Here is a 27160-nt window from a genome sequence, read left to right as displayed (position 1 = left end):
CCTCACTCCAAGACCTGGACTGAGGGAGCGGGATCCTCACACAGCCATGATTGTCCAGGTAGGAAGAGCAGGATGTGATGAAGTATGCCCTGCCTTTAAAGTTTCCACCTGGAAATTTTCATTGGCCAAAACAGGTCACATGATGACTCCCAGCTTCCTCAGGGAGAGGAAAAGGACAGTCCTACCATGTACTTGAAAGGTGGAGGCCAGAAACATCAGCTGTCAGCACTAACGGCAACCACAGAGCTCAATAAATGACCTTGGCTTTAGTTTGTTGTTATTATTTTTGTTATTATCATTATCATCATCCTCCATGTACTTAAACTCTAGCATCAAGAAACCTGAGACATATTCTAGTGGTGAAGCTACACTCTCATCTCTTTAGGAAGCTATAACTGAGATAATTATTATTAATAATAACATACATTTAATAACATTTATACAAGACCCAGGTTTGAGCCCTTGTATAGTCTACCTGCCCCTAACGTGACCTTGATGAACCAGAGCCTCAGTTTCTTCATCTGTAAAATGGGAATGCACTTGGCAAGGGGGTATTATAAGCTAGGCCCCAGACTAAGAACTTCACATACATTCTCTCATTTAGTCATCACAACATTTGGAGATGGGTCCTACCATTGCCCCCACTCTTTGATGAGGAAACTGAGATTCATGAAGGTTGATAAACTTGCCTGGCTCATTAATGGCATGGACTTGGACCCCAAACCCATGCCCTTAATTACTTTGCTGAGCTGTCCACTAAGAGCTCCCTTTAAATGGGAGCTGGGAGTTGTCTGGGTGGAAAGGGCTAGAGACACTGTAAACTGTCGTTGACCCACAGAAACAGGGGCTCAGCATCCACTGGGCCCCACTCTCTTTCCAGCCTTGTTTCCCCTCCTCCTTGCCTTCTAATCTCCCAGATGCCATCCCCATAGAATTCTTCCTTCCCATGTTCATTGAAGCCTCTGATCATTTGCTCACTCAGTTCCCTCATTCTTTCCTTGCATACTCCTTGTATGTCTTGCACACTCCAACTCATCCTTCAAGGCCCAGCTCAGATGTTCTCTCCTCTGGGAAGACTCCCTCCTCCAACTCCCACCTCCAGGCAGAACCAACCCCACAATTCCTCTGCTCTCATAGTTTTTTATACATTAACAAAACCTGAAGTTTTCCCAGAAAAACACACACTCAGACATACACACACGTACAAAGCCATTTTAGAGGAGGGAAGAAATTAGTCTTTGTTTTTTAATTAATGCCAACTCTCTCATCCCGACTTTTAATACTGCCACCTCATTTGTCTTATTAAGTACTTAGTTTTGCTTTTAATTAGTGTTGTTTATTGTCGCTGAATTTTAATTGTCAGTGCAGGGTTTCTGCGGGCCTTGGTAAGAATGCATTGCAGATGTTTCCTGTCCTCCTGCAAGGTCTGAGCTTGAGTGGCAATGCCTGTGGCGGTGGGGGCAGGGGTGGCAGAGAGCTGGAGTATTTCTCTCCAGGCCTTGGCCAATTCTGGTTGCCTTTGGGATCTCTGTTTGCTCTAAGGTGGTAGATCTCAGCCTGAAGACAGACAGGGAGTGCTCAGGAGGGTTGCAACATCAGAAATCCAATTCAAATAGGCTTAAGCAGAAAAAAATAGAATATACTGGCTCATGGTAGCCAAAAAGGCCATGATAGATTCAGGCATGGCTGGATCCAGCGCTCCAACAGTGTTATGAGGAATCCATCTCTCTCCATCTCTCATCCTTTGGCAGGATTTCCCCATATGTGGCAAAAGTGACCAACAGCAGCTTCAAGCTTCTGTTCTAGCAGGTTAGCAACCCTAATGGAAAGAGAATGCTTTTTCCCCACAGTTCCAGCAACAGTCTTAGGGCAGGCGTTCATTGGACCAGATCAGGTCATGTGCCTATCCCTGAATCAATCACTGTAGCCCAAGGAGTGTAGTACACTGATTGGCCAGATATAGGTCATTGGTCCACCTCTAGAGATCATGTTTTGTGTGCCTCACCTGAACCGCACAGATTGAGACCAAGAGAAAGGAGGTTTCAAAAAGGAAAACTGGATGCTGTTACACAAAGAAGGGGAGATAAATGCTGGACAGGCAAACGCAAGAGATGTCTACCCCGATATCCACTGCAGTGTCTCACTCAGGCCTAAACAAGCACCTAAGCTTTAACCTTTGTTTTTCTCCCTGGCCCCACCCTCAAATAACATTTATAGTGACCTCCTACCTGGTACTCGAAAACCACTTAAATTATGAAGTCCCTTCACATGTGTTAATTTAGCAGCTTTCTCCCACAACTCTGCGAAGTAGTCATGGCAAGGATAGAATTAGCATATCCTTATTTCACAGATGCAGAAATTGAGGCCCAGAATAGCTAATTGACTTGACAGGGTCATGCAGAAAATGAATAGGGGAGCTAGGGTTGGAACCCAGGACTCTGATTTCTAGGCCAGCAATTGTCCCAACACAATGGGCTGCTCTGTCAGTCAGCTTTTGCTGCATAACAAACGACCCCACAACTTACATTTATTTATCTCATGATTCTTCAGATTGGATTGGGTTCAGCTAGGTGGGCCCCCAGGTCTAGAGTAATCTCGGTTGATCTTGGTTGGGCTTGCTCATGTGTCTGTGGCCAGCTTATAGGTTGGCTAGGGCTGGGTGGTTTATGATGGGACGGTGGCTAAGACAACTGGAACCTCTCTCCACATGATCTCTCCTCCCCTAGAAGGCTAGCCTGGCCTTCTCATAAGGTGATTGCAGGGTTCCAAGAGCACCGCAAGAGAGAACGCTCTAAAATGCAAGCACTGTTCAAACCTCTGCTTGCCTCACATTTTCTACTGTTCCATTGGTCACAGAAAATCTCATAGCCAATTCAGATTCAAAGGGTGGAGAAACACCTCTTGTTGGGAGGAGCTCCGAGAGGCATGGGTGCAGGAAGGGAAAAATTGGGGCTATTTTTGCAATCAGTCCACCACGTCTGTTGTGAGAATACCTCTCCATTTCCTGTGGTTGGTGAGAAAGAGTGGGGCCAGGTCATCTTTAGAGAACAATGCTAATGGAGGGAGTTTGAAGCTCTGTGGCAAGTTAGGGGGCATTTAGTGCCTTTCAAATCACATCACGTAAGTTATGGCCCACTTCAGCTGCCAGAGAGAGATAATGATGATGATAACAGTAACAATAGTAATTGAGATATACTGAGCACATGTTGTTTCTGTGTGCGATCGAGTTGATTTCGACTCATAGTGACCCTATAGGACAGAGTAGAAGGGCCCCATAAGGTTTCCCAGGCTGTAATCTTTATGGGCACGGCCAGGTCTTTTCTGCTGTAGAGCCGCTGATGGGTTCAAACCACTGACCTTTTGGCTAGCAGCTGAGTGCTTAACCATTCGGCCACCAGGGCTCCTTTACTGAACACATACCACACTGAGTGCCATACCTCTGTCATCATACCTTGTTCTTCTCAACTATCCCAGACAGTAAAGCAATTAAGTATTCAAGATCTGGAGTCAGACATTGTGGGTACCAACCCCAGCTCTACCAGTCACCAGCTGGGTAGGCAAGTCGCTTAACCCTTCTGAGCCTCAGTATCCTCATCTGTAAAATGGAGATAACACTAGTAGTACCTTCTTTAATGGGTGGTTGGGAGAATGAAATGAGGTCCCCCACAGAAAGCACTTAGTCCAGTGCCAGGTATATCTTAAGTTACCATTATTATGAGGTAGGTAGCACTATGATTACCATCCTAATTTTCTTAATGAGGAAACAGGCCCACAGACATTAAGTACCTGAGCAAGACCATACAGTTTGTAAATTTCAGAGCAGTGGGTGATGGATTCTGTGCCTGACTTAAAAATGGTGACTTCCCTGTGGGGTTATTTGAAGGCTCATGGCAGGAACCATCTCTTATGGGTATACAGCAATGGGAGGACCATATGGAGGACATGGGAGTTTGCTTTGTTTCAAGGCCAGGAGCACAGAGGGTTTCTGGGTCACCGTCTTCTCTAATTGCCTTGCAGGCCTGTCTCTGTCCTTGTCTCTGGCACCAGCTCAGCATGGGAGGAGCCAAGCCTTCGTCATTCCAGGCTTGGTCAGGTTCATGGGAAGCTGGGGATGTCTTAGCTGGCCCTAGGAAAAAGGAGAAGCCAGCCGCAGCCTGTGCTTTCTGGATATGGCTGGACATTTAAGGAATGGCAGGACTCTGAGAGAGGAGGCTGGAAGGGCAAGGCCACAGGCAAGTGGGAACATTAGCTCTGCCAAGTGTAGGAGGCAAGACAGGAGAGACCACCTTCTTTCTTGTTGGTGTCTCCAGCATCCACAAAACCTTGGCAAGGGTGTGTAGGGACCCTAAGTGCCCAGCAAAGTGCCTGGCAAACAGTCAAAGCTAGATGTACATTGGAGGCAGATCATAACATATTCAGCTCATGTCATTTTCAAAGACTGTCTACAACTTCCCATCTATGAGTTCCCTAGGGCCGCCATAACAAATATCACAAACTGGGTGGCTTAAAACAACAGAATTTTTTTCTCTCACAGTTCTGGAGACCAGAAATCTGAAATCAAGGTGTTGACAGTATAAGCTCCTTCTGACGGCTCTGAGGGAGAAACTGTTCCATGCCTCTCTCCTAGCTTTTGGTGGTTGCCAGCAATCCTTGACGCTCCTTGGCTTGTGGACTCATCACTGCGATCTCTGCCTCCGTCTTCACATGGCCTTCTTCTCTGTCTCTGTGTGTCCTTTACTGTCTCTTACAAGGACACTCTCATTGGATTTAGAGCCCACCCTAATCCAGTACGATCTCATCTGGATCCTTACCTTAGTTCCGCCTACAAAGACCCCATTTCCAAATAAGGTTACATTCTGAGGTTCCAGGTGGACATAAATTTTGGGGGGAAAATTATTCAGCCCACTTCCCCATCTCACTCATAGTAGAAGCCTACATGGTCTCTGTATCTGACACGCCCCCCAACTACCACTCTCTGATCTCATCTCCCATCACCCCCCACCCTCACCTTGTTCACTCTACTCCAGCCTCTCTGCCCTCTTTGCAGTTTCTCCAACTCACCAAACACATGCCCACGCCAGGGCCTTCGCACTTGTTTTCCCATGGCTGGAATGCTGTGCCCCAGAGAACCACATGGCTCAGTCCATTATCCCCTTCAGGTCTTTGCTTAAATATCATCTCTCAAGCAAGGCTCTCCTAGATCACCTATTTAAAATCAAACTTCGTCTCTAGTTCCCAGTCCCCCTTCCTTGCTTTTTTTCTCTCTAAAGCACTCATCACCCGCGGGTACATTTTGTATTTGACTTGTTTGTTTATTGTCTGTCCTCCCCCTCTAGAAGGTAAGCTTCGTGAAGACAAGAATTTTTATCTCTTTTTTTTTGTTGTTGTTATTGTTTAAATGCTGTATCCCCAGTGCTTAACAGTGTCTGGCATGGTAGATGTTCTATAAATATTTTTCTGATTCTTCTAATTTCTCAAGAGAAGCTGGCAATCCGAATTTTAAATGAAATTACCTGACTTTAAAATATTGGCTTGATTTTATTTTTTTAAACACTGCATGGGCCAAACAAAGCATATTTTCAGGCTAGGTTCTGCTCCTGGCCCCCTCACTTGAGGCCCTTTGTGTAAATTGTATTTCCCACCCCACCAGATAGTCTGAGTAAGTTTCTCCAGACCCCTAATTGAGCTATGACGGATTGGACACAGGAGAGAGGAGGGGTACGAAAAGACGCAACAAGCTAGAACTGACTGAGCACCGTTCAAGTTGGTGGCTGCAGGCTCTGCTGCAAAGCGTCCAGTTTAATTCCAGCCCTGTGGGCTGGGAGGCCAGCTGTGGCGTTCAGCTCCAAGCAGACAGCTGCAGCTCATACCGGCGGTTCCCTGCAGTCCCTGAGTGCCAGTAAACCCTTGCCAGCCCAGCCCCGCCACACCACGTTTAGACACCTGCCACAGCCCTGGACACTAAATGGGCTTTAAGAGGTTTTTGTGGTTTTTTTTCCCCTTTGAGTTCAACTACAACTAGCAGAAGACCTCTGTAATACTGGGGGTTGGAGCCACTCTTCCTTAGCAAACAATGCTAAGGCGAGCCAGGGGAGAAACAGGCAAAACAAAACGCAAAGGGGAGAGAAAGGAAGGTTCTGGAATCTGGCTTTTCTGGGTCTGGGACAGGGCCTTCTTAGCATTCTAAGATGCAGGGTGGTACACGGTTTAGCGCCAGGCTGTGGAAGAGGGCAGACCTGGGGCACAGCCTGGCTCTGCCACTTACATGCACACTTACTGAATGCCTCATGCATGAACTGGGCTCCATGACTTACGTGAAGGTTTATTGAGCACCTACAGTATATATACTCAGGACTGGCTGCAAAATGAAAACGCGGGGCCCCTTGTTAAAAAATTATTACGAATTTTGAGATGACAGCAGAGCATTAAGCCTCTGCAGGGGGTCCCAGGGAAGCCTCACTTAGCTCTTGGCACAGGCAGTAACAAGACATTGAGGTCCTTTTCAGTAGATTTCCATTGTGACAGGAGCTGTCCCTCCTTCTTTCTGTGTTTGAAGTGGAATGGTCATCTTAATCTGGGAAGATTATTTTAACCACACAGGAGCAGATGAAATAGATTTCTGTAAGGGACCTTCTCTCCCACGTGGCCAACTAGCAGCCCCCCTCCAACTTCTCCCACGTGAAGGTTTAATAACCCCAAAGGCTGCAGGATAGGAAGGGAGTTCATTCCATGTTCACCTCTCAACTTCTCATCTACTCCACTTCACAGGAAAGAAGACAGTGTTGTAACAAAACTTCCAGAGAAATCAGGGCCTACTGGACACAATGATCCACTTTCTGTTTGCTTTTTAAATAATTAAAATGTAACCTCCACGGTCCCTTTCCCCTTACTCTTTGGCTACTCCTGTCTGTGTATGTGTGTGTGTAGGGGGTGGTTCAGAGAGGACGTAAGAGAAGACATGGATAATTTCAGCTGGGTTTATGTAGTGTTGGGAGCCCTGGTGGCACAGTGGTTAAGAGCTGGGCTGCCAGCCAAAAGGTTGGCAGTTCAAATCCACCGGCCACTCCTTGGAAACCCTATGAGTCAGAATCGACTCGATAGCAACAGATTTGGGTTTTGGTTTTATGTACTGTTGATGAGGACTCATTCAGTCATTCAAAAAATATTTATTAAGTGCCTTCTATGTGCCAGGCCCTGTGCTAAGTGCTGGAGGTTAAGCAGTGAACAAAACAGAAACAAGTTCCGCAAGGAGCTTACATTTCAGCAGGGGTATTCAAACTCCAAGCAAATAAACAAATATAAGAAATATTATAAATTCAGGTAGTGATAAGAGCTACGAAGAAAAACTAATCAGAGTAAAGGAAACCAGAGTGGAGGAGGAGCTATTTTAAAATGAGTGGTGACATTGGTAAAATGAGGAGGTGACATTAGAGAATAGACCCAAGTAAAGGGAAGGAGTGAGCTGAGCAGTAGCTTCAGGAGGAGTTCCAGGCAGAGGAAGAGGAAAAGGCAAGTGAGAATGTGACTGGTGTGTTCAAGGAGCAGACAGAAGACCTGTGGGGCTGGGGAAGAGTGTGCAAGGGGCAGAGCGGAGGCAAAGAGCAGTGGGAGGCCACGGGGAGCAAGATAGTGCTGAAGAGTTTTGATTTTATCCTAAGAGTAATGGGGAGCCATTGAAGACTCTTGAGCAAAAGAGTGTCATGAGTTGACTTAGTTCTTTTGGGATGGAGGGAACTTTTTTAAAAATTATTTTTATTGAGGTAATGCACACTTAAAGTACATGAAGTACACACATCTTAAGTGTTTAGCTTTATGGATCTTTACACATATGTACACCTGAGTAACTGCTACCCAGATTAAGATACAGAAGATTTTCACCCTGCAGAGGCCTCCTCATGCCCCCCTGCCATCCGTTCCCTCCCCAAAGATAACAATTGATGTGATCTGATTTCTTTCACATCGGATAGCTTTGGTTGTCATTAAACCTCACGTACATGCCATCACTCAGTGTATATTTTTGTATCTGGCTTCTATCACTGAACAATTTCTATGAGATCCATCCATGTTATTATGCTTATCAGCAGTTTGCCTTTTATTGCTGATTAATATTCCATTGTATGAATATGCCACAGTATATTTATATACTCTCCCTTTGAAGGACATTTGGGTTGTTTCTGGGTTTGAGCTATTATGAGTGAAACTGCCATGAACATTCTTGTACATGTCTTAGAACATAAGCACTTTTCTTTTGGGTGTATCGCTAAGAGTAGAAACCCTGGGTCATAAGGTAGGTGAATGTTTAGCTGTAGTAGACACTGCCAAACAGTTTTCCAAAGTGGTGGTACCATTTTTTAAAACAATCTTAACAATGTAATTCACATACCATACAATTCGCTCGCTAAAAGTGGAAAGTATATTTACAGAGTTCCGCATCCATCATCACTGTCAATTTCAGAACATTTTCATTACCCTAAAAAGAAACTCTGTACCCCTTAGTGAAGGAGCCCTGGTCGTGCAATGGTTAAGCTCTCAGCTACTGTCCAGAAGGTTGGTGGTTCAAACCCGCCTGGTGTCTCTGTAGGACAAAGACCTGGCAGTCTGCTTCTGTAGGGATTACAGCCTAGGAAACCCTATGGGGCATTTCTACTGAGTCAGAATATGAAGGGTCACTATGAGTCAAAATCAATTCGATGGCATCCAGGCATGCAGCAGCAGGAGCAACAACAACCCCTTAGTCATCATCCCCCAATCCTCCCCATCCCCCCAGTCCTCAGCAACCACTAGTCTATTTTCTGTCTCTAAGGGCTTGTGCATTCTGGACATTTCATATAAAGGGAATCATGCAATATGTGATCTTTTTTGTCTGGCTTCTTTCACTGAGCATAATGTTTTCAAGATTCATCCATGTTGTAGCATGAATCAGCACTTCATTGCTTTTTATTGTTTAGTGATATTCCGTTGTATGGATAGACTGCATCTTATTTATCCGTTCATCAGTTGATGGACATTTGGGTTGTTTCTACTTTGGGGCTGTTATGAATAATGCTGCTATAAACATTTGTGCCCAAATTTTGTGTGGACGTATGTTTTCATTTCTCTTGGGTATACACCTAGGAGAGGAATTGCTGGTGACTCTATGTTTAACTGTGGTGGTACCGTCTTTACATACTGTAATTTAGATTTGTAAAGATCCCTGGCTGAAGCAGGTCAAGGGTAGATGCAGGGAAACCAGTGAGGAGGAGACTACTGCAGGACGGTGGGCAGAGATGGTTGTGGTTTGGACCAGGATAGTAGCAGTGCAGGCAGGAAGAAGTGGGTAGGTGCCAAGTGTATTCTGAAGATCAAGACAGCAGGGTCTTTCGATGGCTTACATGTAGAGAATTAAAAAAAAAAAAGAAAAAGAAAAGGAGCCAGGGACAACTCTGTAGTTTGGAACCTTAACAACTCTGAGGTTTTATAAGTTTGATCAGGGCCAAGGTAGCTGATAAATGAGTCAGATGATATGCTCTACCAGAAAGAGTACTGGCTGGCTTTGAGTTGAGATCTCTGACCTAACCCCTGCTGGCTATGTGCCCTTGGGTCAACAGTGAAATGGGAAGAACCTGGGTTTAAGGGAAGACGCTGTCTTCTCTGGACCAGTTCTACCACTACGTAGCTGTGACTCCCAACAGGACATTTCCCTCTTGGGTCCCGAGTTTCCCCATCTGGAAAATGGAGAAGCTGGATGAAGTTCCGTCTCTTCTCTATATCCTCCGGAGTGCTTGGCACGTAGTAGGGGCTCAAGAAATCAGGAGTGGTCGAATGACTGGGTGATCTTCTCTGGGTTGATGTCTTTCAGGAGCACTGGACTTCCACCATGACTGACACTGTGCTCAGCAACAGCTCCAACCGTTGGGTGTGTCCCAGTGATCGACCCCTTCAATCAAAGTAAGTCTCTGGGTCTTCCTGGGAGAGGCTTGTTTGGGGTCACTGATGATCTGACCATTCTATACATGAAAAAGGAAAGGAATAGAGGAAAGGAAGTTCCTTTCCTGTAGTGGGAGAAAAGAAACCTAGTGGGAGTTTTGTCATGGAAACGTCTATACTGGTTCCACTGCCTTGAAAGGTAGTAATCACACGGTTAAATTCTGAGTTCCATGCCCCAAATTAGGGGTGCCCTGGTGGAATGGAAGGAGCATTGGCCTGGTGGTCAACAGACCAGGGTTCTAGTTCTGGTTTGAGCTAATTCACTATGTGAGCATAGGTGAATCTCTTCCTCTCTCTGGGCCTCAGTTTCCTCATTAGTCAAATAAGAGAGAGGGACTAGATCAGAGGTTGCAAACTGGCAGGCTGACTCTGACTTGCAGAAGTGGGTTTGTAATTTATATTTTTGTCCTGACCATTTAAACATTGAGAAGTTTTCCATAAAAGTCCAGATTCCTGTCTTGTCTTTGAAAAATCAGAAGATCTGGCAACAATGAGCCAGAATTTTACTGTGCCAACAATTCAGTAGGAGCTGAGTAGCAGCTGGTATCTTTACACTGGGCAAGATCTCTTCAATTTTCCACAGTCCCCACCATTCCCTATCATCTCTCCAATAATCTCATCTACTTTTCTCATTTATGTTACCAACCCATCCCTGTTGACATCCCTGGATTAAATAACATCCAAGGTCCTTTAATTGTGACCTTATGTGGTTTTTACATAGGGTAGTATTTTGGGACCAGTTTCAGAGTTTAAATTCTGGGTGAAGCAGTTGAGGATATGGTCATTTTGTGAACAGAATTCATGATAGTGTGGCTATTTGCCAATGATTGTGGCTTACTCAAGGAATGTGGAAAAGGCTTTTAAACAAAATTCCTTCCTTACTGGAACCAGTGTTTCCCTAACCTTGGTCATTTGAGCACTTCCTTCACAGCGCTGGTGGTGAAGCGGTTAAAGTGCTCGGTTGCTAACCATAAGGTCAGTGGTTTGAACCTACCAGCTGCTCCACGCGGGGAAGATGTGGCAGTCTGCTTCCCTAAAGATTACAGCCTTGGAAACCCTAAGGGGCAGTTCTACTCCATCCTACAGGGTCACTATGAATCAGAATTGACTCAACAGCAATGGCTTTGGTTTGGGGTTTTTTTAACGAAACATCACTAATATTGTTTTCTTTAAATTGACTTACTTAAAAAAGTAAACATTTGTTTAAAAGGGAAATTTTAGATCACATTTTAAGTGGAAAACCAGTTCATGCTTTCCATAAACAAAGATAATAGTAAAAAACAAATATAATTGAAAGGAAACAACATTAAATTGCAGCTATATACTGTGGCTCCCCAAGGCTGAGCCTGAGACCTGCTCTCCATTTGCTGTAAACGGAGCTCAACAAGTGATAGAAAGGTGTTAAAAGATCAATTAGCACCAAACAGAGACTTTCTCCTTGAGGTAATCAAAGGGTTGGAAAAAAGATTGACAAGGGGGTATCTTTCTTTGTCGTTAAATCTTGTTTAATGCCCAGTTGTTGCCTATTTTCTGCTCTTTATTAGATTGTTCTGTTGCACATAGGGTCACTATGAGTTGGAACTGACTCGATGGCACCTAACAACAACAAATTAGATTGTTCTTTCCTCATTTCTGGAGCTTATACTGTTACTCTCTAAATTCTTGGGTTGTATTTTTTACCTCATTAATATAAGCCTCCTTTCTTTTCTAATATCAGCAATAAGACTTGTGAATTTCCCACAAAGTATCACATTCAAAACATCCCACAAGCTTCAATATGTAGCATTTTTATTGTTTTTCAGGTCTGTGTGTTTTGTTTTGTTTTTTATTGTGCTTTAAGTGAAAGTTTACAGCTCAAGTTTGTTTGTCATATAAAAATTTATACACACATTGTTATGTGACCCTAGTTGCTGTCTCTGTAATGTGACAGCACTCCTTTCCACCTCAGATTTCCCATGTACACTCAACCAGCTCCTGACTCTCTCTGTGTTCTCGTCTCACCTCCGGACAGGAGCTGACCATTTAGTGTCATGTATCTACTTGAACTAAGAAGCACACCCTTATGAGTATCATTTTAATGTCTTATAGACCAGTCTAATCTTTGTCTGAAGAGTTGGCTTCGGGAATTGTTTCAGTTCTGGGTTAGCAGAGAGTCCGGGGGCCTTGTCTTCCCGGTCCCTCCAGTCTCATTCAGATCATTAAGTCTGGTCTTTTTACTAGAATTTGAGTTCTGCACCCTATTTTTCTTCTACTCCGTCAGGGACTCTCTGTTGTGTTCCCTGTCAGGGCGGTCACTGGTGGTAGCTGGGCACCATCTAGTTCTTCTGGTCTCAGCCTCTGGTTTATGTGGCCCTTTCTGTCTCTTGGGCTAATACTTCCCTTGTGTCCTTGGTGGTCTTCATTCTCCTTTGCTTCAGGTGGGTTGGGACCAATTGATGCATCTTAGATGGCCACTCACTAGCTTTTAAGACCCCGGACATCACTCACCAAAGTGGGATACAGAACATGATCTTAATACTTTGTTTTGCCAATTGACCTAGATGTCCCCTGAAACCATGGTCCCCAGACCCCCGCCCCTGCTACTCTGTCCCTGGAAGTGTTTCGTTGTATTCAGGAAACTTAGCTTTTGGTTTAGTCCAGTTGTGTTGACTTCCCCTATATTGTGTGTTGTCCTTCCCTTCACCTAAGATAATTCTTGTCTATTATCTAGTTAGTGAATACGCCTCTCCGTCCCTCCCCACCCTCATAACCATCAAAGAATATTTTCTTCTGTGTTTAAACCATTTCTTGAGTTCTTATAATCGTGGTCTCATACAGTATGTGTCCTTTTGCGACTGACTAATTTCACTCAGCATAATGTCTTCCATATGTTACTGAGATGTTTCACAGTTCATCATTGTTCTTTATTGTTGCATAGTATTCCATTGTATGAATATACCATAATTTGTTTATCCATTCGTCCGTTGATATGCACCTAGGTTGTTTCCATCTTTTTGCTATCATGAACAGTACTGCAATGAACATGGGTGTGCATATATCTGTTTGTGTGACAGCTCTTATTTCTCTAGGATATATTCCAAAGAGTAGGATTGCTGTATCTTATGGTATTTTTATTTCTAGCTTTTTAAGGAAGTGCCAAATCGATTTCCAAAGTGGTTGTACCATTTTACATTCCCACCAACAGTGTATAAGTGTTCCAGTCTGTCCACAACCTCTCCAATATTTATTATTTTGTGTTTTTGATTAATGCTAGCATTGTTGGGGTGAGATGGTATCTCATTGTAGTTTTGATTTGCATTTCTCTAATGGCTAATGATCGTGAGCATTTCCTCATGTATCTGTTAGTCTCTTGAATGTCTTCTTTGGTGAAGTACCTGTTCATATCCTTTGCTCATTTTTTTATTGGGTTATTTGTGTTTTTGTTGAAGTTTTGCAATATCTTGTAGATTTTAGAGATTAGATGCTGATCAGATTTGTTGTAACCAAAATTTTTTTCCCTGTCTGTAGCTTATCTTTTCACTCTTTTGGTGAAGTCTTTCGATGAGCATAAGTGTTTGATTTTTGGGAGCTCCCAATTATCTAGTTTCTTTTCTGGTGTTTGTGCATTATTATTCATGGTTTGTATTCTGTGTATGCCATGTATTAGGGCTCCTAGCATTGTCCCTATTTTTTCTTCCATGATCTTTATCATTCTAGATTTTATGTTTAGATCCTTGATCCATTTTGAGTTAGTTTTTGTGCATGGTGTGAGGTATGGGTCTTGTTTGATTTTTTTTACAGATGGATATCCAGTTATGCCAGCACCATTTATTAAAGAGACTGTCTTTTCCCCAATTAGTGGACTTTGGGCCTTTGTCGAATATCAGCTGCAAATAGGTGGATGAATTTATGTCCAGATTCTCAATTCTGTTCCATTGGTCTATGTATCTGTTGTTGTACCAGTACCAGGCTGTTTTGACTACTGTGGTGGTATAATAGGTTCTAAAATCAGGTAGTGTGAGGTCTCCCACTTTGTTCTTCTTCTTCAGTAATGGTGTACTTATCTGGGGCCTCTTCTCTTTCCATATGAAGTTGGTGATTTGTTTCTCCATCTCATTAAAAAATGCCATAGGAATCTGGATTAGTATTGCATTGTATCTGTAGATTGCTTTGGGTAGAATTGACATTTTCACAATGTTGAGTCTTCCTATCCGTGAGCAAGGTATGTTTTTCTACTTATGTAGGTCTCTTGGTTTCTTGCAGTAATGTCTTTGTTCAGTTCTGTGTATTTTTAAATTTCCCTTATGATTTGTTCTTTATCCCAAGAGTTATTTAAAGTTGTGTTTTTAAATTTCCAAATGTTTGAAGATTTTTAAATTGTTGTTGTTGTTGTAGATTTCTAACTTAATTGCATTGTAGTCATATGATTTTATTTCTCTTGAGTAAATACCCAGGAGTGGAACGTCTCGGCCATGTGACTGGTATATATTTAACTTTTTAAGGGACTGCCAAATTGATTTCCAAACTGATTGCACCATTTTAAATTTTAACCAGAAGTGTATGAGAGTTACAGTTTCTCTACATCCTCACAACACTTGGTATTCAATCCTTTTGATTTTAACCATTCTAGTATGTATGTATAGGAGCCCTCGTGATGCAGTGGTAAAAGCGATCGACTGCTAACCAAGAGGTTGGTGATTTGAAACCACTAGCAGCTCTGTGGGAGAAAGATGTGACAGTCTGCTACCTTTGAGATTTATAGCCTTGGAAGCCAAATGAGGTCGCTGTGAGTCGGAATCAACTCAACAGTAGTGGGTTTGGTTTTGGGTTTTTTTAGTATGTGTGTAATAGCATTTCATTGTGGTTTGACGCAGTGGTTAAGTGTTCAAGTGCTAACCAGAAGGTCAGCAGTTCAAATCTACCACCGCTCCCTGGAAACCATATGGCGCAATTCTACTCTGTCCTGTAGGATCGCTATGAGTCGGAATCGACCCAGTGGCCCAGGGGTTTGGTTTGGTTTTAATGACTAATGATGTTGATAATCTCCTCATGTACTTTTTGCCATTCATATAACCTCTTTGGTGAAGTGTCTGTTCAAATCTTTTGGCCATTTTAAAATTCAATAATTTATCTTCTTATTTGTGATACAAATTCTTATTATAGATACAAGCCCTTGTTGAATATACATTTTGCAAATATTTTTTTCCCATCTATGTCTTGCCTTTTCTTTTTTTATTACATAGTCTTTTGAAGAGGAGAATTTTTTTTTATTTTGATGAAGTCCATTATATTGACTTTTTGTTTCTTTGTTTTGCAAGGGAGAGGCATCTTAGAAAGTTCCCTTACTTTCTAGCAAGTTCAGGACTTGATTTTAAAATGTTTATTTTAATTTATCTAGAACCTAAATATGTACTGGTGAAGAACCTTTCTGTATATGGAGTCTACCCATATTCTCCAAAGCAAAAGTCCCCTTTCTGTTTACAACTTCTATCTAGAACTTCCTCCAGTTTATGCATTTTACAGGGTTTTTTTTTCCCTATATATCCTAAATCAGAGGGCTTCACTCTCTTTTCATCTCTTTATTAGTTAATTAATATTATGTATGTATATTTGAAACTCCCCATCACCTCGTGAGTTTTACAGTTTCGAAGACACTTCTGAACTTCGTTGGTTTCCTTTTCAAAAGTCAGCTCCTAGTTTCCGAAGCCCTTCCTGTGATGTCTTCCTGGAGCCAAACTTACTTTGCAGAGAATATTCCATTAGCCGAAAAGTGTGTCTCTGTGAGATAAACAGTTGTCTGAAGGGTGGATGGTGGCGGGGGGGTGGATATTTATTTTATTTAAGAAATGTCAGTTAATTAAAATCCCATCCATCAGAGTTTACATTAGTCGATAGGAAGCCAAACAATTTGCCTTAGAATGAAATTAGAATTATTCAGACAGTCTAGATACTGTTTCATTAAAGTGCTCCTGGGCATCCATGAAACATCTTTGCATTCTGAATGCATCGGGGTTGGCTTGATTGCTACTGCATTTTCTTCAGAAATTAAAATTATTTCCCAATAAATGCTAGTGGATGAATTATAGTCATCACACATGCTGCCTAGTCTGTTGCAGTGGCGATGTGTTAATGCAGACACTTCTAATGTCTTTCTCCAGTAAATTAAGAAATTTACTCTTAATTAACTGCTGGCTAGCCAGATACACTTCATGCTTTTGTGATTTTCAAATGTCTTCCTCTCTCAGCCTCCTTGAATCTAATATCATGTTTGGAACCAGCAAGGGGATATGAAACAAGTGAATGTACCTGCTTCTTTCTTACTGCTTAGGGTGGTGGCTCACCTGTCAACACTGGGAATCCATGGGGGGAAATGCTGGGCTTGGACAGTTGGTATTTCTAGGTAGCTTTCAAGTCCATGAGCCAGAGAGTGCCAGAGACGGGAGACGGAAACTGAGGCACCAAGAGAGGACATAGGCTGCCTGTGATTACGTACCTTATAAATGGAGATGCTAGTCTCCTTTCTAGAATGGAAGGACTTAGTGTCCTCATATGGGGAAGCAACAGTTCTACTTTTGCATAATACAGTTACTGTTCAAGGCTCATTGCTCTACCTCCATGCGGTCCCATCCCCAGTGTTTGAACCACTGGAAACCAAGAATGATGGTGATTATGTTATCATTAAGTGATTTCTCGCTAGTGGCCAAAAAACCATTATTCATATACATAAATGATCAACGCAGTTAATTAATACGTTGAACTAATTTGTTAATTTAATCAAAGCTGTGAATCTGATAATCCTACATTGAAACAGCCTCATTTTAGATGTACTGAAATGAGATAATAATGAATGAAAAAAAAATGGAGGTAGATCATCATAATTCAAACTGTGTGGTGGTTGTATCCAAAACAGCATTGGTATTGTCATAATATTTCTTCTCTAACTTTATTCATTTTTTCTTTCTCTCCTTTCTTTGCCTTCCTTCAGTGATAAAGAACAGTGAGTATTCTATGCCACTTTTATTTTTCTACACGCTCCATTTTATCTCTTTTCTGATCTAGGTGACTTGTCCCTAAAGAGAGTTGGTTAAAAAAGGAATTACCAAATTTACATGTCTAAAAAAATTCCAAGTTATTAAAAACCACATGCCCATCTCGAGAAAAAAAATTATGGAATTAAAACAAAAAAAAACTTGATAAAAGGATTAAAAGTGTTCCTTAGCAAATCTCCAAATTCAATTCTGGTTAGTAATTTGTGAGATTTCACCAAGTTTATTGACCACTCTGTGATCTTGTTACTGCAGCATTTTGCTGGGGAACACTGTTCTTAGATAAAGAACATGTTAGCTCAAATAACTGCTGTCCTTAATGAAAGTGGATGGTGAACAGAACAGAACTTCTCAGTTGTTCTGAGCTGTACACGCAGTCTCTGTCACCTCATCGGAGGTCAACCTGATGTCCCAGTGAAATGCCTTCAACTCAGAGGCCCTATCTTTGCTTACAACTTTGGTATTTTTAATTGGGTTCATTTCCTAAATATGCATGACAGATTGGCTGCTTGGCCCAATAAATCAGCAGCTAGACTGCAAAGCAGACCAGTCTTCCCATTGCGTGCACACTTTTGATGCTATGGAAAGCCATTGCCACCCTCCCCATGATGGGAAGGGTATCACAGAACCACAGGTGCAGCCCTGAGGTCAGGAGACTCAGGTCTGAGTCCTGCTCTCATACTCGCTATCAGCATGGCCTTGAGCACTGCCTTCATTTGAGTCCTGGCTCTCTGATTTGTAAAATGGTTATGATAAATAACCCTTACCCTTCCTCCCTCACAGAGTGGTGATGGGATCAAATGAGATTCACGGGAAAGCTTTGTAAACTGTAAAGTGCCGAGCAAAGTCAGGTGCAGGTATAAATGGCAACCATGCCTTACCCTGGTGTTTATGTATGTAGCACTTGCATAATTTATTCAGCTTTTTTGGGATCCAAATGACTACATCTGCAGGCCCAGAATCTTCTAAAGGTTTATTTAACACTGATAAGCACATAACTAGATGACCTGGGGAAATTCTCCCTGCTCTGTGCCTCAGTTTCTCCATCTGTCAAATGGGGGCTCTGAACAAGCTGACTGCTAAAAAGCATTTGAATGCTCTACAATGTCTGTAGTTGGCTGATAAGACCCTGGCCAGGAAAGATCTGCTTTTGATGAAGATCGTGAATATATTATTCAGATACACCAGAGAGAGAGACACTAAGACTTTGTCAGATTAGAAATATGAACATCACAAGAGAGCAGTTCGTGACTTCAGGAGGCTCACTTTCTCCCTCTTCCCCTTCTTTCTTTCTTTCCTTCCTTCTTTTATTAACAAATACTTACCAAGTGCCTGCTATGTACTAAGCACTGTGTTAAGTACCAGGGATACAGGGATGGCCGAAGTATGAGGGGGAGGAAAAAGAGGAGAGGGTATGTTAAGTGGGGTCTATAAACAAATAAACAGCCAGTCACCAACAAACACACTCCAGTGTGTTAGGAGCTATAATAGTAGAATCACAGTGGGCTGTGGGAGCACAAAGACAGGCATCTAGCCCAGAATTGGACGTCATGATGGGGAAGGTTTCCTGGAAGAAGTGACATGTCAGCTGAGACCAGGTGAAGGAGGAGTGAGATGGGCAAGAGACCAAGGAGTTCCAGTAGGGGGAATAGCATGTGCAAAGTGCAAGTGTGAGAGACAGTGGGGGATTTTAGAAGAACCGAATGGAATTCAGTGTGGCTGAAAAGGTTAGCAGGAGTCCAAGGTCCTCTTGGCATTCTGGGGGGTTGTGGGGGGAGCCCAAGCATCCCTTCTGTGCTCCTATAGTCTGTTTGGAATAAATGTCACCCAAAAGGGCCTTGGCAGCAGCTGGGCACGTGTGAAATGTTTGCTGGTGCGGCTGTCCCTCCCTTCCTCAGCCTTTCCTTCAGGATTCATTAAGACCTCATTCGCTGGGCTGTAAAGACACTTCCTGCTGATACCTGCCCGTGTTGGCATCCTGAGGGAAGAGGGGAGGGTGGAGAAGAAGAAAGCCAAGAAAAAGGATTAATTTTCTGCACTCTGCTGCTATTTAATGCTTCAGAGCCTCTGTGCCCCGACAGCACTTCCATCATCCCACTCCTTTTGGGAGTTATAATTTATTAATACAGACATCTGGTGGGGTATTTATTATGTGACTATTGTGTGCATGAAATGAAGAATCAAGGTGGGAGTCAGGAAGGAGGTGGCAGTCTGCCCTTTGAAGTTTTTAAGGGAGAAACATCTGTGAGGGGTTTCCACCTGAAGTCAGGATTCATTTCCTTTTGTCTTGGGGGCCACTGTGATGCTGGCTTTGGTGGAGGGGTGCCTTCTGACCCTCTCAAGATGTACCTAAGCAGGTACATTCAGGTAGCAGATGAAGCATGTCTAAAAGGTCGGTTTCTCGAGTCCCTGACCATACCCTCTCCACACATGTTTCTTAGCAATTCTTTTCCCTCTTCTGAGCCTCAGACATCTGGAAAATGATCACATCAACTACAGTGATCTTTAGACTTTTTTTTGTTAGCAGCAGATTTTTGCATAAAATTGTATTCAGAAGCTAAATATATAAGACAGATAAGAGTGGAGCTGGATAAAGATTGTTAGTAGATGAAAGCATTAAAAATCTCATGGTGAACTTCACGCAGCTGTAATTTAAAATAATACCAAGCTGTAAAGTAAGTATACAGAGTCAGCAAACTTCAGTTTTTTTTTTTTTTGTTTGTTTGTTTTTTTTACCACAGTGAGTACTATACTGGGTAGCTTTTTTTTTTGAAATTTGGACATAAGGTTTATTCTGAGCGGTTATTCTGTACGCATATAGGGAGGCCATTTTGATTTCAGAAAAAGCAAATGGCTCAAAGAAGCTAGGTACAATGGGGCTTATAAAGACAAGAGGAGGGATAAATACAGAAGATCAACCATTGGCTAATCTTAACATGATTAACTGAACCCTGCCTTTTGCCTTTACTGAGATCAACTAATAGCAGTTTACTTCTGGCCTGCCTGCTAATAATTTGGCCCTGTAATATACTGGGTAGCTTTTGCTATGTGATAAACAATATTAAAACTCAGTGGCCTAAAACAAGTTATTTATTCTCAGGGATCTGGGCTTGGCTGGTGGCTCTGCTGATCTTGGCTAGGCTTGCTCATGCTTCAAAGGATTGGCTGATCTAGGATGGTCCTGGCTGGAATGACTGAGTTATGCTCCACATGTCTCACATCTTCCAACAGGCTATCCTGGGCATGTTCTTGTGGTGATAGCAGAGGTGTAAGAGAGTAAGCAGAAACACTGGCACAACATCACTTCCCTGCATTTTATTGGCTAAAGCAAAATCAGATTAGATTCAAAGGGTAGGGAAATAGATGCTGACTTTTTGGTGAGAGGAATGTCAAAGTCACACGTCAAAGGGTATGGATAAGAAAAGGATGACGTATTGGGGCCATCATTGCAATAAATTACATTTCATGCCTTTACTGAAATACCAAATATTGAATCCAAATTTCTGTAGGTAGAGTTCAGACGTCTGTATTTCAACAAGCTCTCCAAGTGATTCTTAGGCACACTAAAGTTTGGGTCACCTCACTGCCTAGAGGCATTTATAGCTTGGGGACCAGTGCCCTGATGTGGTTAGCATTATCTTTTCCCAATAAAGGAGTTTTGATTCTAGGGTGGGAACTAAAATGCCCTAAAAAATGATAATAGGTGTTTCATGTAGGGGGCATACAACCAACTCCTTTCTCCCCTACAAATTTCCCCCTCCACCTCAAAGCTGCCTCTGAGCATTTCATCCTGTGCACAGGGCATGGCAAATAGCTCTCTGCAGGTATGCCAGGTGTAGGCAGGCCCTACAGAACCCCAACCTCTTCATTATCTGGGGGAAATATACTAGTTCCATTCCCATCCACAATCAGTATTTTGTTGTTGTTGTTGTTGAAAATACACACAGCAAAACATACACCAATTCAGCAGTTTCTACATGTACAATTCAGGGACATTGATTACATTCTTTAAGTTGTGCAACCATTCTCACCCTCCTTTTCCAAATTGCTCCTCCCCCGTTAACTTAAACTCACTGTCCCTGAAGCTCTTGGTGTCTACTGTGGTCCTCAAAATGAAGCCCAGTTTAAAAAAAAAAAAAAGATGTTTAGAAGCATCAGTCGGAAGCTCCTGAGATTTGCACAGGTAATCAGCATCGTCTAACTTCAGGAGCCACCTAGAGCAATCAGGATGAGGGTGGTAGTGCGTCTGGGACAGCTCACAGATGAAGGCTCAGGGGAAAGAGTGTGAGATTGAACCAGCTGGCTGCCTTTCAGAAAGGCAGGAGAGCATGGCGGTTCTGACCACAGGCTTTTTTCCGCAGAGTTGGGTTTGCTACTTCAAGCTGTGTGACCTTGGACAAGCGATTAACCTCTCTGAGCCTTGGTGTTCTAGAAAGGAGAATAACACCTACCTCATAGGATTTAGTTAGAATTCAGTGAGACGATGTGTGTAAACCCTGTGAGATAAACCTTGACTCCACTTAACATATGAAGAACTGGAGTTCAGAGAGATGAAGTACTTTTCCCAAAGTCACACAGCTCCAGGAGTTGAACCCAGGCCTGTCTGAAATCAATGCTAATTCTTTTTTCCATTGCATTCTAATGTCTTGATAGGTTCTGGGTCTGAGTTCAGTGTTCCAGGCTGAGAAAGGAAATTTGGGGACTGCAGGAAGAAAAAGAACAGGCCCAGGAGGGGTGTTTCTGGAAGTTCATTTTTCAGCATTGCTTCCACTTCAAGTCAGATTAGGCTGCCTGGAAAACTTCCATTTCATACTCATTCTCTCTCACTCTCTACTGAATAGCTAAGTCAGCTAGATTTATTTGTGTGCAAATGGGCAGAGAATTGAATTCAGATACTCCCATCACCATGGCATTGGAGGCATCTATAAATGTTCAAAGAAATGTCTGATTTTAAACCATCAAGCACCAGTTGATGGTCCAGGCTGCGCATTTTGTTTGATTCCATTTGATCCCCCTCCTCCCCAGGGTCAGTGACTCACTATTCCCCCTATCAAAACATCCCATTCATTCAACAAACGTTGATTGAGTGCCAACTATATGTGCACCTCTGTTAGATAATCTTCCACTGAATTTTCACCATGGCAAGAGTTTGAGAAACACTTTCACACCCAAGTGTTTAATAATAATAACAACAACAATATACAAGCTAACCTGTTTTGAGCACTTACCAAGTTCCAGGCTCCATGCTAAGCACCTATATGCATGTTCAGCCTCATGAGCTCTCTGAGGCCACTGTTACCCTCTTTTGACAGATGAGCAGATTAAGGCTCAGAAACACCAAGTAACTTTCCTAAGGTCACACATCCAGCCAGGGGCAGAGCCAGGAAAGGAGTCGAGGCTGTGTGACTCCAAAGCCTACTCCTGGCCCTGTTCTCTTAGGTTATTTGCATCTTCACAGGAGCCAAGGGAATGAGTTTCCCGTGGTATAATTGTAGGCAGCCGCATGTCTGCTTAGGTTGACGGTCTACCTTGCCAGCAGCTAGTTATTAAGAGTTATTCTGGAAAACTCCAGCACTCACCTGGAGAGGCAGTCCCAAGAAATTCTGCAGCCTGGTCTGACATCTTAGTGTCTTCCCAAAGCTCCTGATACATGATAGGTCTTCAGTTTATTGATTAGAGTCCTTCATCCTCTCTAAAAGTTTAGGGCATTTCTTAGATTAAGAGAATGGTCATAATAGTAAGAGCTACCTAGTGTTTACTGGGTCCTTGCCATGTGCTAGGCACTTCGCATGCATTTGCACATTTAATCCTCCCAATGGCCCTACAAGATATATTCTATTAATATTTCCACTTAAAAGATGAAGAAACTGAGTTTCAGAGAGGTGCAGGGCTCCAGCACACACTGCTATGAAATGATAGACCCAGGATTCCAATCATTAACTCAGCCAAGCCAAGGAGTGCTCAAGTTTGCACATAATAATAGCCCCTCTGTTTAGTTTCTGAATTGGACACAGAATAACTTGTCCAAGGAAAGCAATACTTTGGTCTCTAACAAGATCCAAATGCTGAACCCTGGTTTTAAGAATATGAGGCTGGAATTCAGAGCCCAGAAGCCGTTGGCAAGGGAGCCACTGTCCTGTGACAAGCAGCAATTCTCAGGTTCCCCATGATCATGTGCTCCCTGGGAGGCCTAGGCAGGCCCATCTTCCCTGAGAGCAGAGGCTTTGGTTTGAGAAACTGATCTAGTTTCCCTCTGTTTGCTCTTGGAATTAAAACATGAAAATCCACAGGAGGCTTGCAAGTCCCCACTGAGACCAGTCGGGCAACATTTGTAAACACTGGATAAGCTGTTTGTCAACAGCATGGTTTGGAGCAGAGGATGGGGGAAGGGTTTGGAGAAGCCTCCAGCAGGCCTTCTGCTCATCTGCAGATGGAGGCAGGTCTCCTAGCAGGCCTTGTCAGGGGGCCCTACCCCCTTGGAAACATCCTGCTCACGTTTCTGGAGCCATGCATGTCTAGGAGCATGTGTTTCCCATACACATTGACCCCAGCCAGTTGAGAGACATCAGCTCGAGGTCTGGCCCATGGCTGACCATGTCCACGACCAGATTGTGAGCTGCAAGACTGTGTCCTTGGAGGGCTTTCTACTGGGTATTTGGTCCAGCATCTCACCAGTGTCCAGTTTTCATCACTGAGCTGCTGTATAAAGGCAGGAAATTAATCGAGGGAGATCAGAAGAGCAATCAAGGAAGAAAAATAGGAAAGAAAGAAGGAAGAAGAAAGACAATTGAGACCTCTGTTCCCAGAAAACTAAAGGGACCTTGGGAGGTAGCTGAATTGTGTTATGACTGAGGTCTCTCCCTTCCATGACTGTCTGTTCTTCTGGAATTATCAGTGGTCTTCTTTATGCAGGAGTCCACTGTATCCTTTAAAAACGTTGGGAAGGAACATCAGGCTAAGGGATATTAGCACACCATAAGGAAGACCTTCCCAACAGAACCATTTAGCAGTGGAAGAGACTCCTTATGAGAAAGTGAGGCCTGCATCACAGGCAGTATTCAAGCAGGGCTGGAAGGAAACTTGCTAGATTCTAAGTTGTACCTCCCCACACATGATCCCCTTGAGTGTGGATGGGACCCGTGACTTGCTTCTCACCTATAGAATATGGCAAAGGTAACAGGGTGTCACTCCTGTGATTATGTTACATAAGACTCTTAGCAGACAGGAGCTAGAGACTCTCCTTGTGGGCTTGATCAAATAAGCAGCCCACATAATAATGTTGGAGAAGTCCACATATTTAGTAACTACAGGCAGCCTCTAGGACCTGGGAGTGACCTCACTTACAGCTAGCCAAAAGCCAGGACCCTCAGTCATATAGCTGCAAAGAGATGAACTCTGCCAACTACTTGAGTTTGCTTGGAAGCAGATTCTTCCCCAGGTGAGCCTACAGATGAGAACGCAGCCTGGCCAACACCTTGACTGCAGCCTTGTGAGACCCTGAGCAGAGGACCTAGCTAAGCCATGCCTCCTACCCATGGAAACTGAGATAAGTGTGTTGTTTTAAGCTGCTAAGTTTGGGGTAATTTGTTATACAACAATAGAGAATGAGTACAGATACTGTAGATCAGGGTGTGTGACACTCCCTCTGTGCTCCAGCTGGACTGGAATTACCAGATAGCTAATGCTGAATCACAAATCACCCCAAACTTCGTGGCTTAAGACAACCAAATCATTTATTATCTTTCACAGTTTCTGTTAGTAGGAATTTGAGTGGCTTGGCTGGGCAATTCTGGCACAGGGTTACTTGTACAGTTGTAATCATATGTCAGCTGAGGCTACAGTCATCTATCTAAGGCCTTGATTGATGGGCTTCATTTATGTGGCTGGTAAGTTGGTGCTGGCTATTGGCTGGGGGGCCTCAGTTTCCTTCTACATGGGCCTCTCGGCAGAGATGTTGAGTAGCTGCACAACATGGCAGCTGGCTTGCTCTAGAGCGAGTGATCCAAGAGACCAAGGTGGAAGCTACAACAGCTTTTATGACCTAGGCTTGGAAGTCACACTTGCTTCTGCTGTATTTTCTTGGCCACATAGGACCATCCTAGGTTCGGTATTAGGGAGAGGATGACACAGCATTGTGAGTACCAGGAGGCAGGGACCCTTAGGGGCCACCTTTGAGGCTGGTGATATGGTGTTCTTTCACCTCCCCAATCTTGCTGCCCTCTCTCTCTACTCCAGGCCTTTGCAAAGACCATTCTCTCTGCCAGATACAGTCTCTTCCTCTCCCTTCCCCTGCCAGCTCCAGCTTATCTTTCAAGTCTCAACACAGGGATCAGCCCTGGCTTTGGGAGCTCTCTTCAAGATGAAAAACACAAAAATATCTTCTATTTTCAAAGTTTGCAAATAACATGATGATTCCTAGGGCCCTTGCCAGAGCCTTGAAAGGTCCCTGTACAAAAAAAAAGGGGCCCTGAAGTTTAAGCTTCACAGCATAACTTCTCTTCCGAGTCTCAGCATCGATGTCCCTTCCTCAGGGAGCGCTCCCTGATGCCAGACTTAGTAACGGTTGTTGCCTCCGTCTCCCCATGTGTCACACAATTAGACATTTTATATTCTTTTTCACCATGAGGGACTGTGTCTTATTCAAAAACGTTTACTCTGTGCTGGACACTGTTCTAAATTCCATGGGCACACCAGTGAACCAGACCCGAATAACATCCCTGCCCTCCTGGAATGTACATTCTGGCAGGGGGAGAGGCAATAAGCAGGTAAACAAGAAAATAAAAAGAATCATTTCAGCTAGTGATGGGTGCAGTGAAGAAAGTGGACCTGGGTAATGGGAGGTCAGGAAGGCCGCTCTGAGCAGCCGCCATCTGAGCCAAGACCTGAGTGATGAGGAGGAACAGCCTGGGAGATCTGGGGGGATAAGTGTTCTTGGCTGGGGGAACAGCAAGTGCAAAGGCCCTGAGGCAAAACCAAGGTTTGGCTGTTAAAAGGAAATTGGACAGGCCAGGAGGTGTTGAGCACAGGGACAAGGGGGAGGAAGGGGTCGATGAGTACAGAGAGGCAAGCAAGGACTAGATTGAGTAGGAATTTGCAGAATGGGCCAGAAGGCCATTTCTGTTTATTTTTTATTCAAGTAAAATTCACATAACATAACGTTCACCATTTGAAAGGGTACAGTTCCGTGGCATTTGGTACACTCCCGATGTTCTATGACCATCACCTCTGTGTAGTTCAGGGTTTTATTTTAAGCCAGTGAGAAGCCACTGGAGGTTCTGAGCAGGGAGCTCTGAGCATGTTTAGCACCTGTTCACCCCACAGGTATTTCCTTAGGCCACACCCTCCTGCCCTTTCTCACAAGACTTGCCTTAAGACCTGTACTCCTTTTCCTTCCAACGTCTTTCTTCTCTGCTTTTCTGAACAAACCAGCTAAAGTGGGAGGATGGCAGAGGAGTGGGGAGGCGGGAGCAAGATGGGGCTTTTAATTTCCAACTTTGAGTGTCAAAAGGCAATTTCATGCCTGCTGATGGGCTTGGAGCAGTGGAAGTAATAGAGTCTGGCAGCTAATGGGGTACTGGCTCCTGAGGACTTGCAGCTACTGCTTTTTCTCCTAACAGAGACAAGAATTTCTAGTGGTGTTTAACCCTGCATTCCACTCATAGCCAATGCACCCTCAGTGCCCTGTGGCATGGACCATGTTTTAGCGGAGATGACAACAATTTACGGTAGACCACAGTGTTAACTCTGCATCCAGCATCCTCTGATCCTCTGATCTTGTTGCTGGGGCCACACAGGGCTGGCAATCAGTTCTCTACATATTGTGGAGGATAAGTGTGCTGGCCGCCCAGGTCTGAATCCCACCTCGGCCACTTCCCAGCCACGTGACCTTCGGGAAATGGCCTAGTTTCTCTGTGTAGGCACACAGTAGGGACGGTGTGAGGAAAGACTGAGGTAACACAGGCACACGTTAGGATGGTGTGAGGACTGAATGAGGTAATGCGGGCACATGGTAGAGAAGGTATGTGGACTCAATGAAGTAACTCAGGCACACGGTAGAGACAGTGTGAGGCCTGAACAAGGTAACACGGGCACACCGTAGGGAAGGTGTGAGGACTGAATGAGGTAACACGGACACTGTAGGGAAGGTGTGAGGACTGAATGAGGTAACA

General features: G+C 43.6%; 1 protein-coding gene across 1 annotated transcript in view; it reads left to right on the top strand.

Moving 5' to 3' along the window:
• RPH3A (rabphilin 3A) overlaps positions 1-27160 on the top strand; it is a 184272-nt gene that overhangs the window by 105632 nt on the left and 51480 nt on the right. Inside the window, exons 3-4 of the mRNA XM_004379062.2 lie at positions 9839-9927; positions 16931-16942. Of these exons, the coding sequence (XP_004379119.1) occupies positions 9857-9927; positions 16931-16942 (83 nt within the window). The 5' untranslated portion in view covers positions 9839-9856. The remainder of the gene's footprint in view (positions 1-9838; positions 9928-16930; positions 16943-27160) is intronic.

The sequence above is a fragment of the Trichechus manatus genome, unplaced genomic scaffold (assembly GCF_000243295.1).
Source record: "Trichechus manatus latirostris isolate Lorelei unplaced genomic scaffold, TriManLat1.0 scaffold00061, whole genome shotgun sequence".
In the NCBI taxonomy this organism is placed as follows: Eukaryota; Metazoa; Chordata; class Mammalia; order Sirenia; family Trichechidae; genus Trichechus; species Trichechus manatus.
This window is presented reverse-complemented; position numbering and strand designations above follow the sequence as displayed.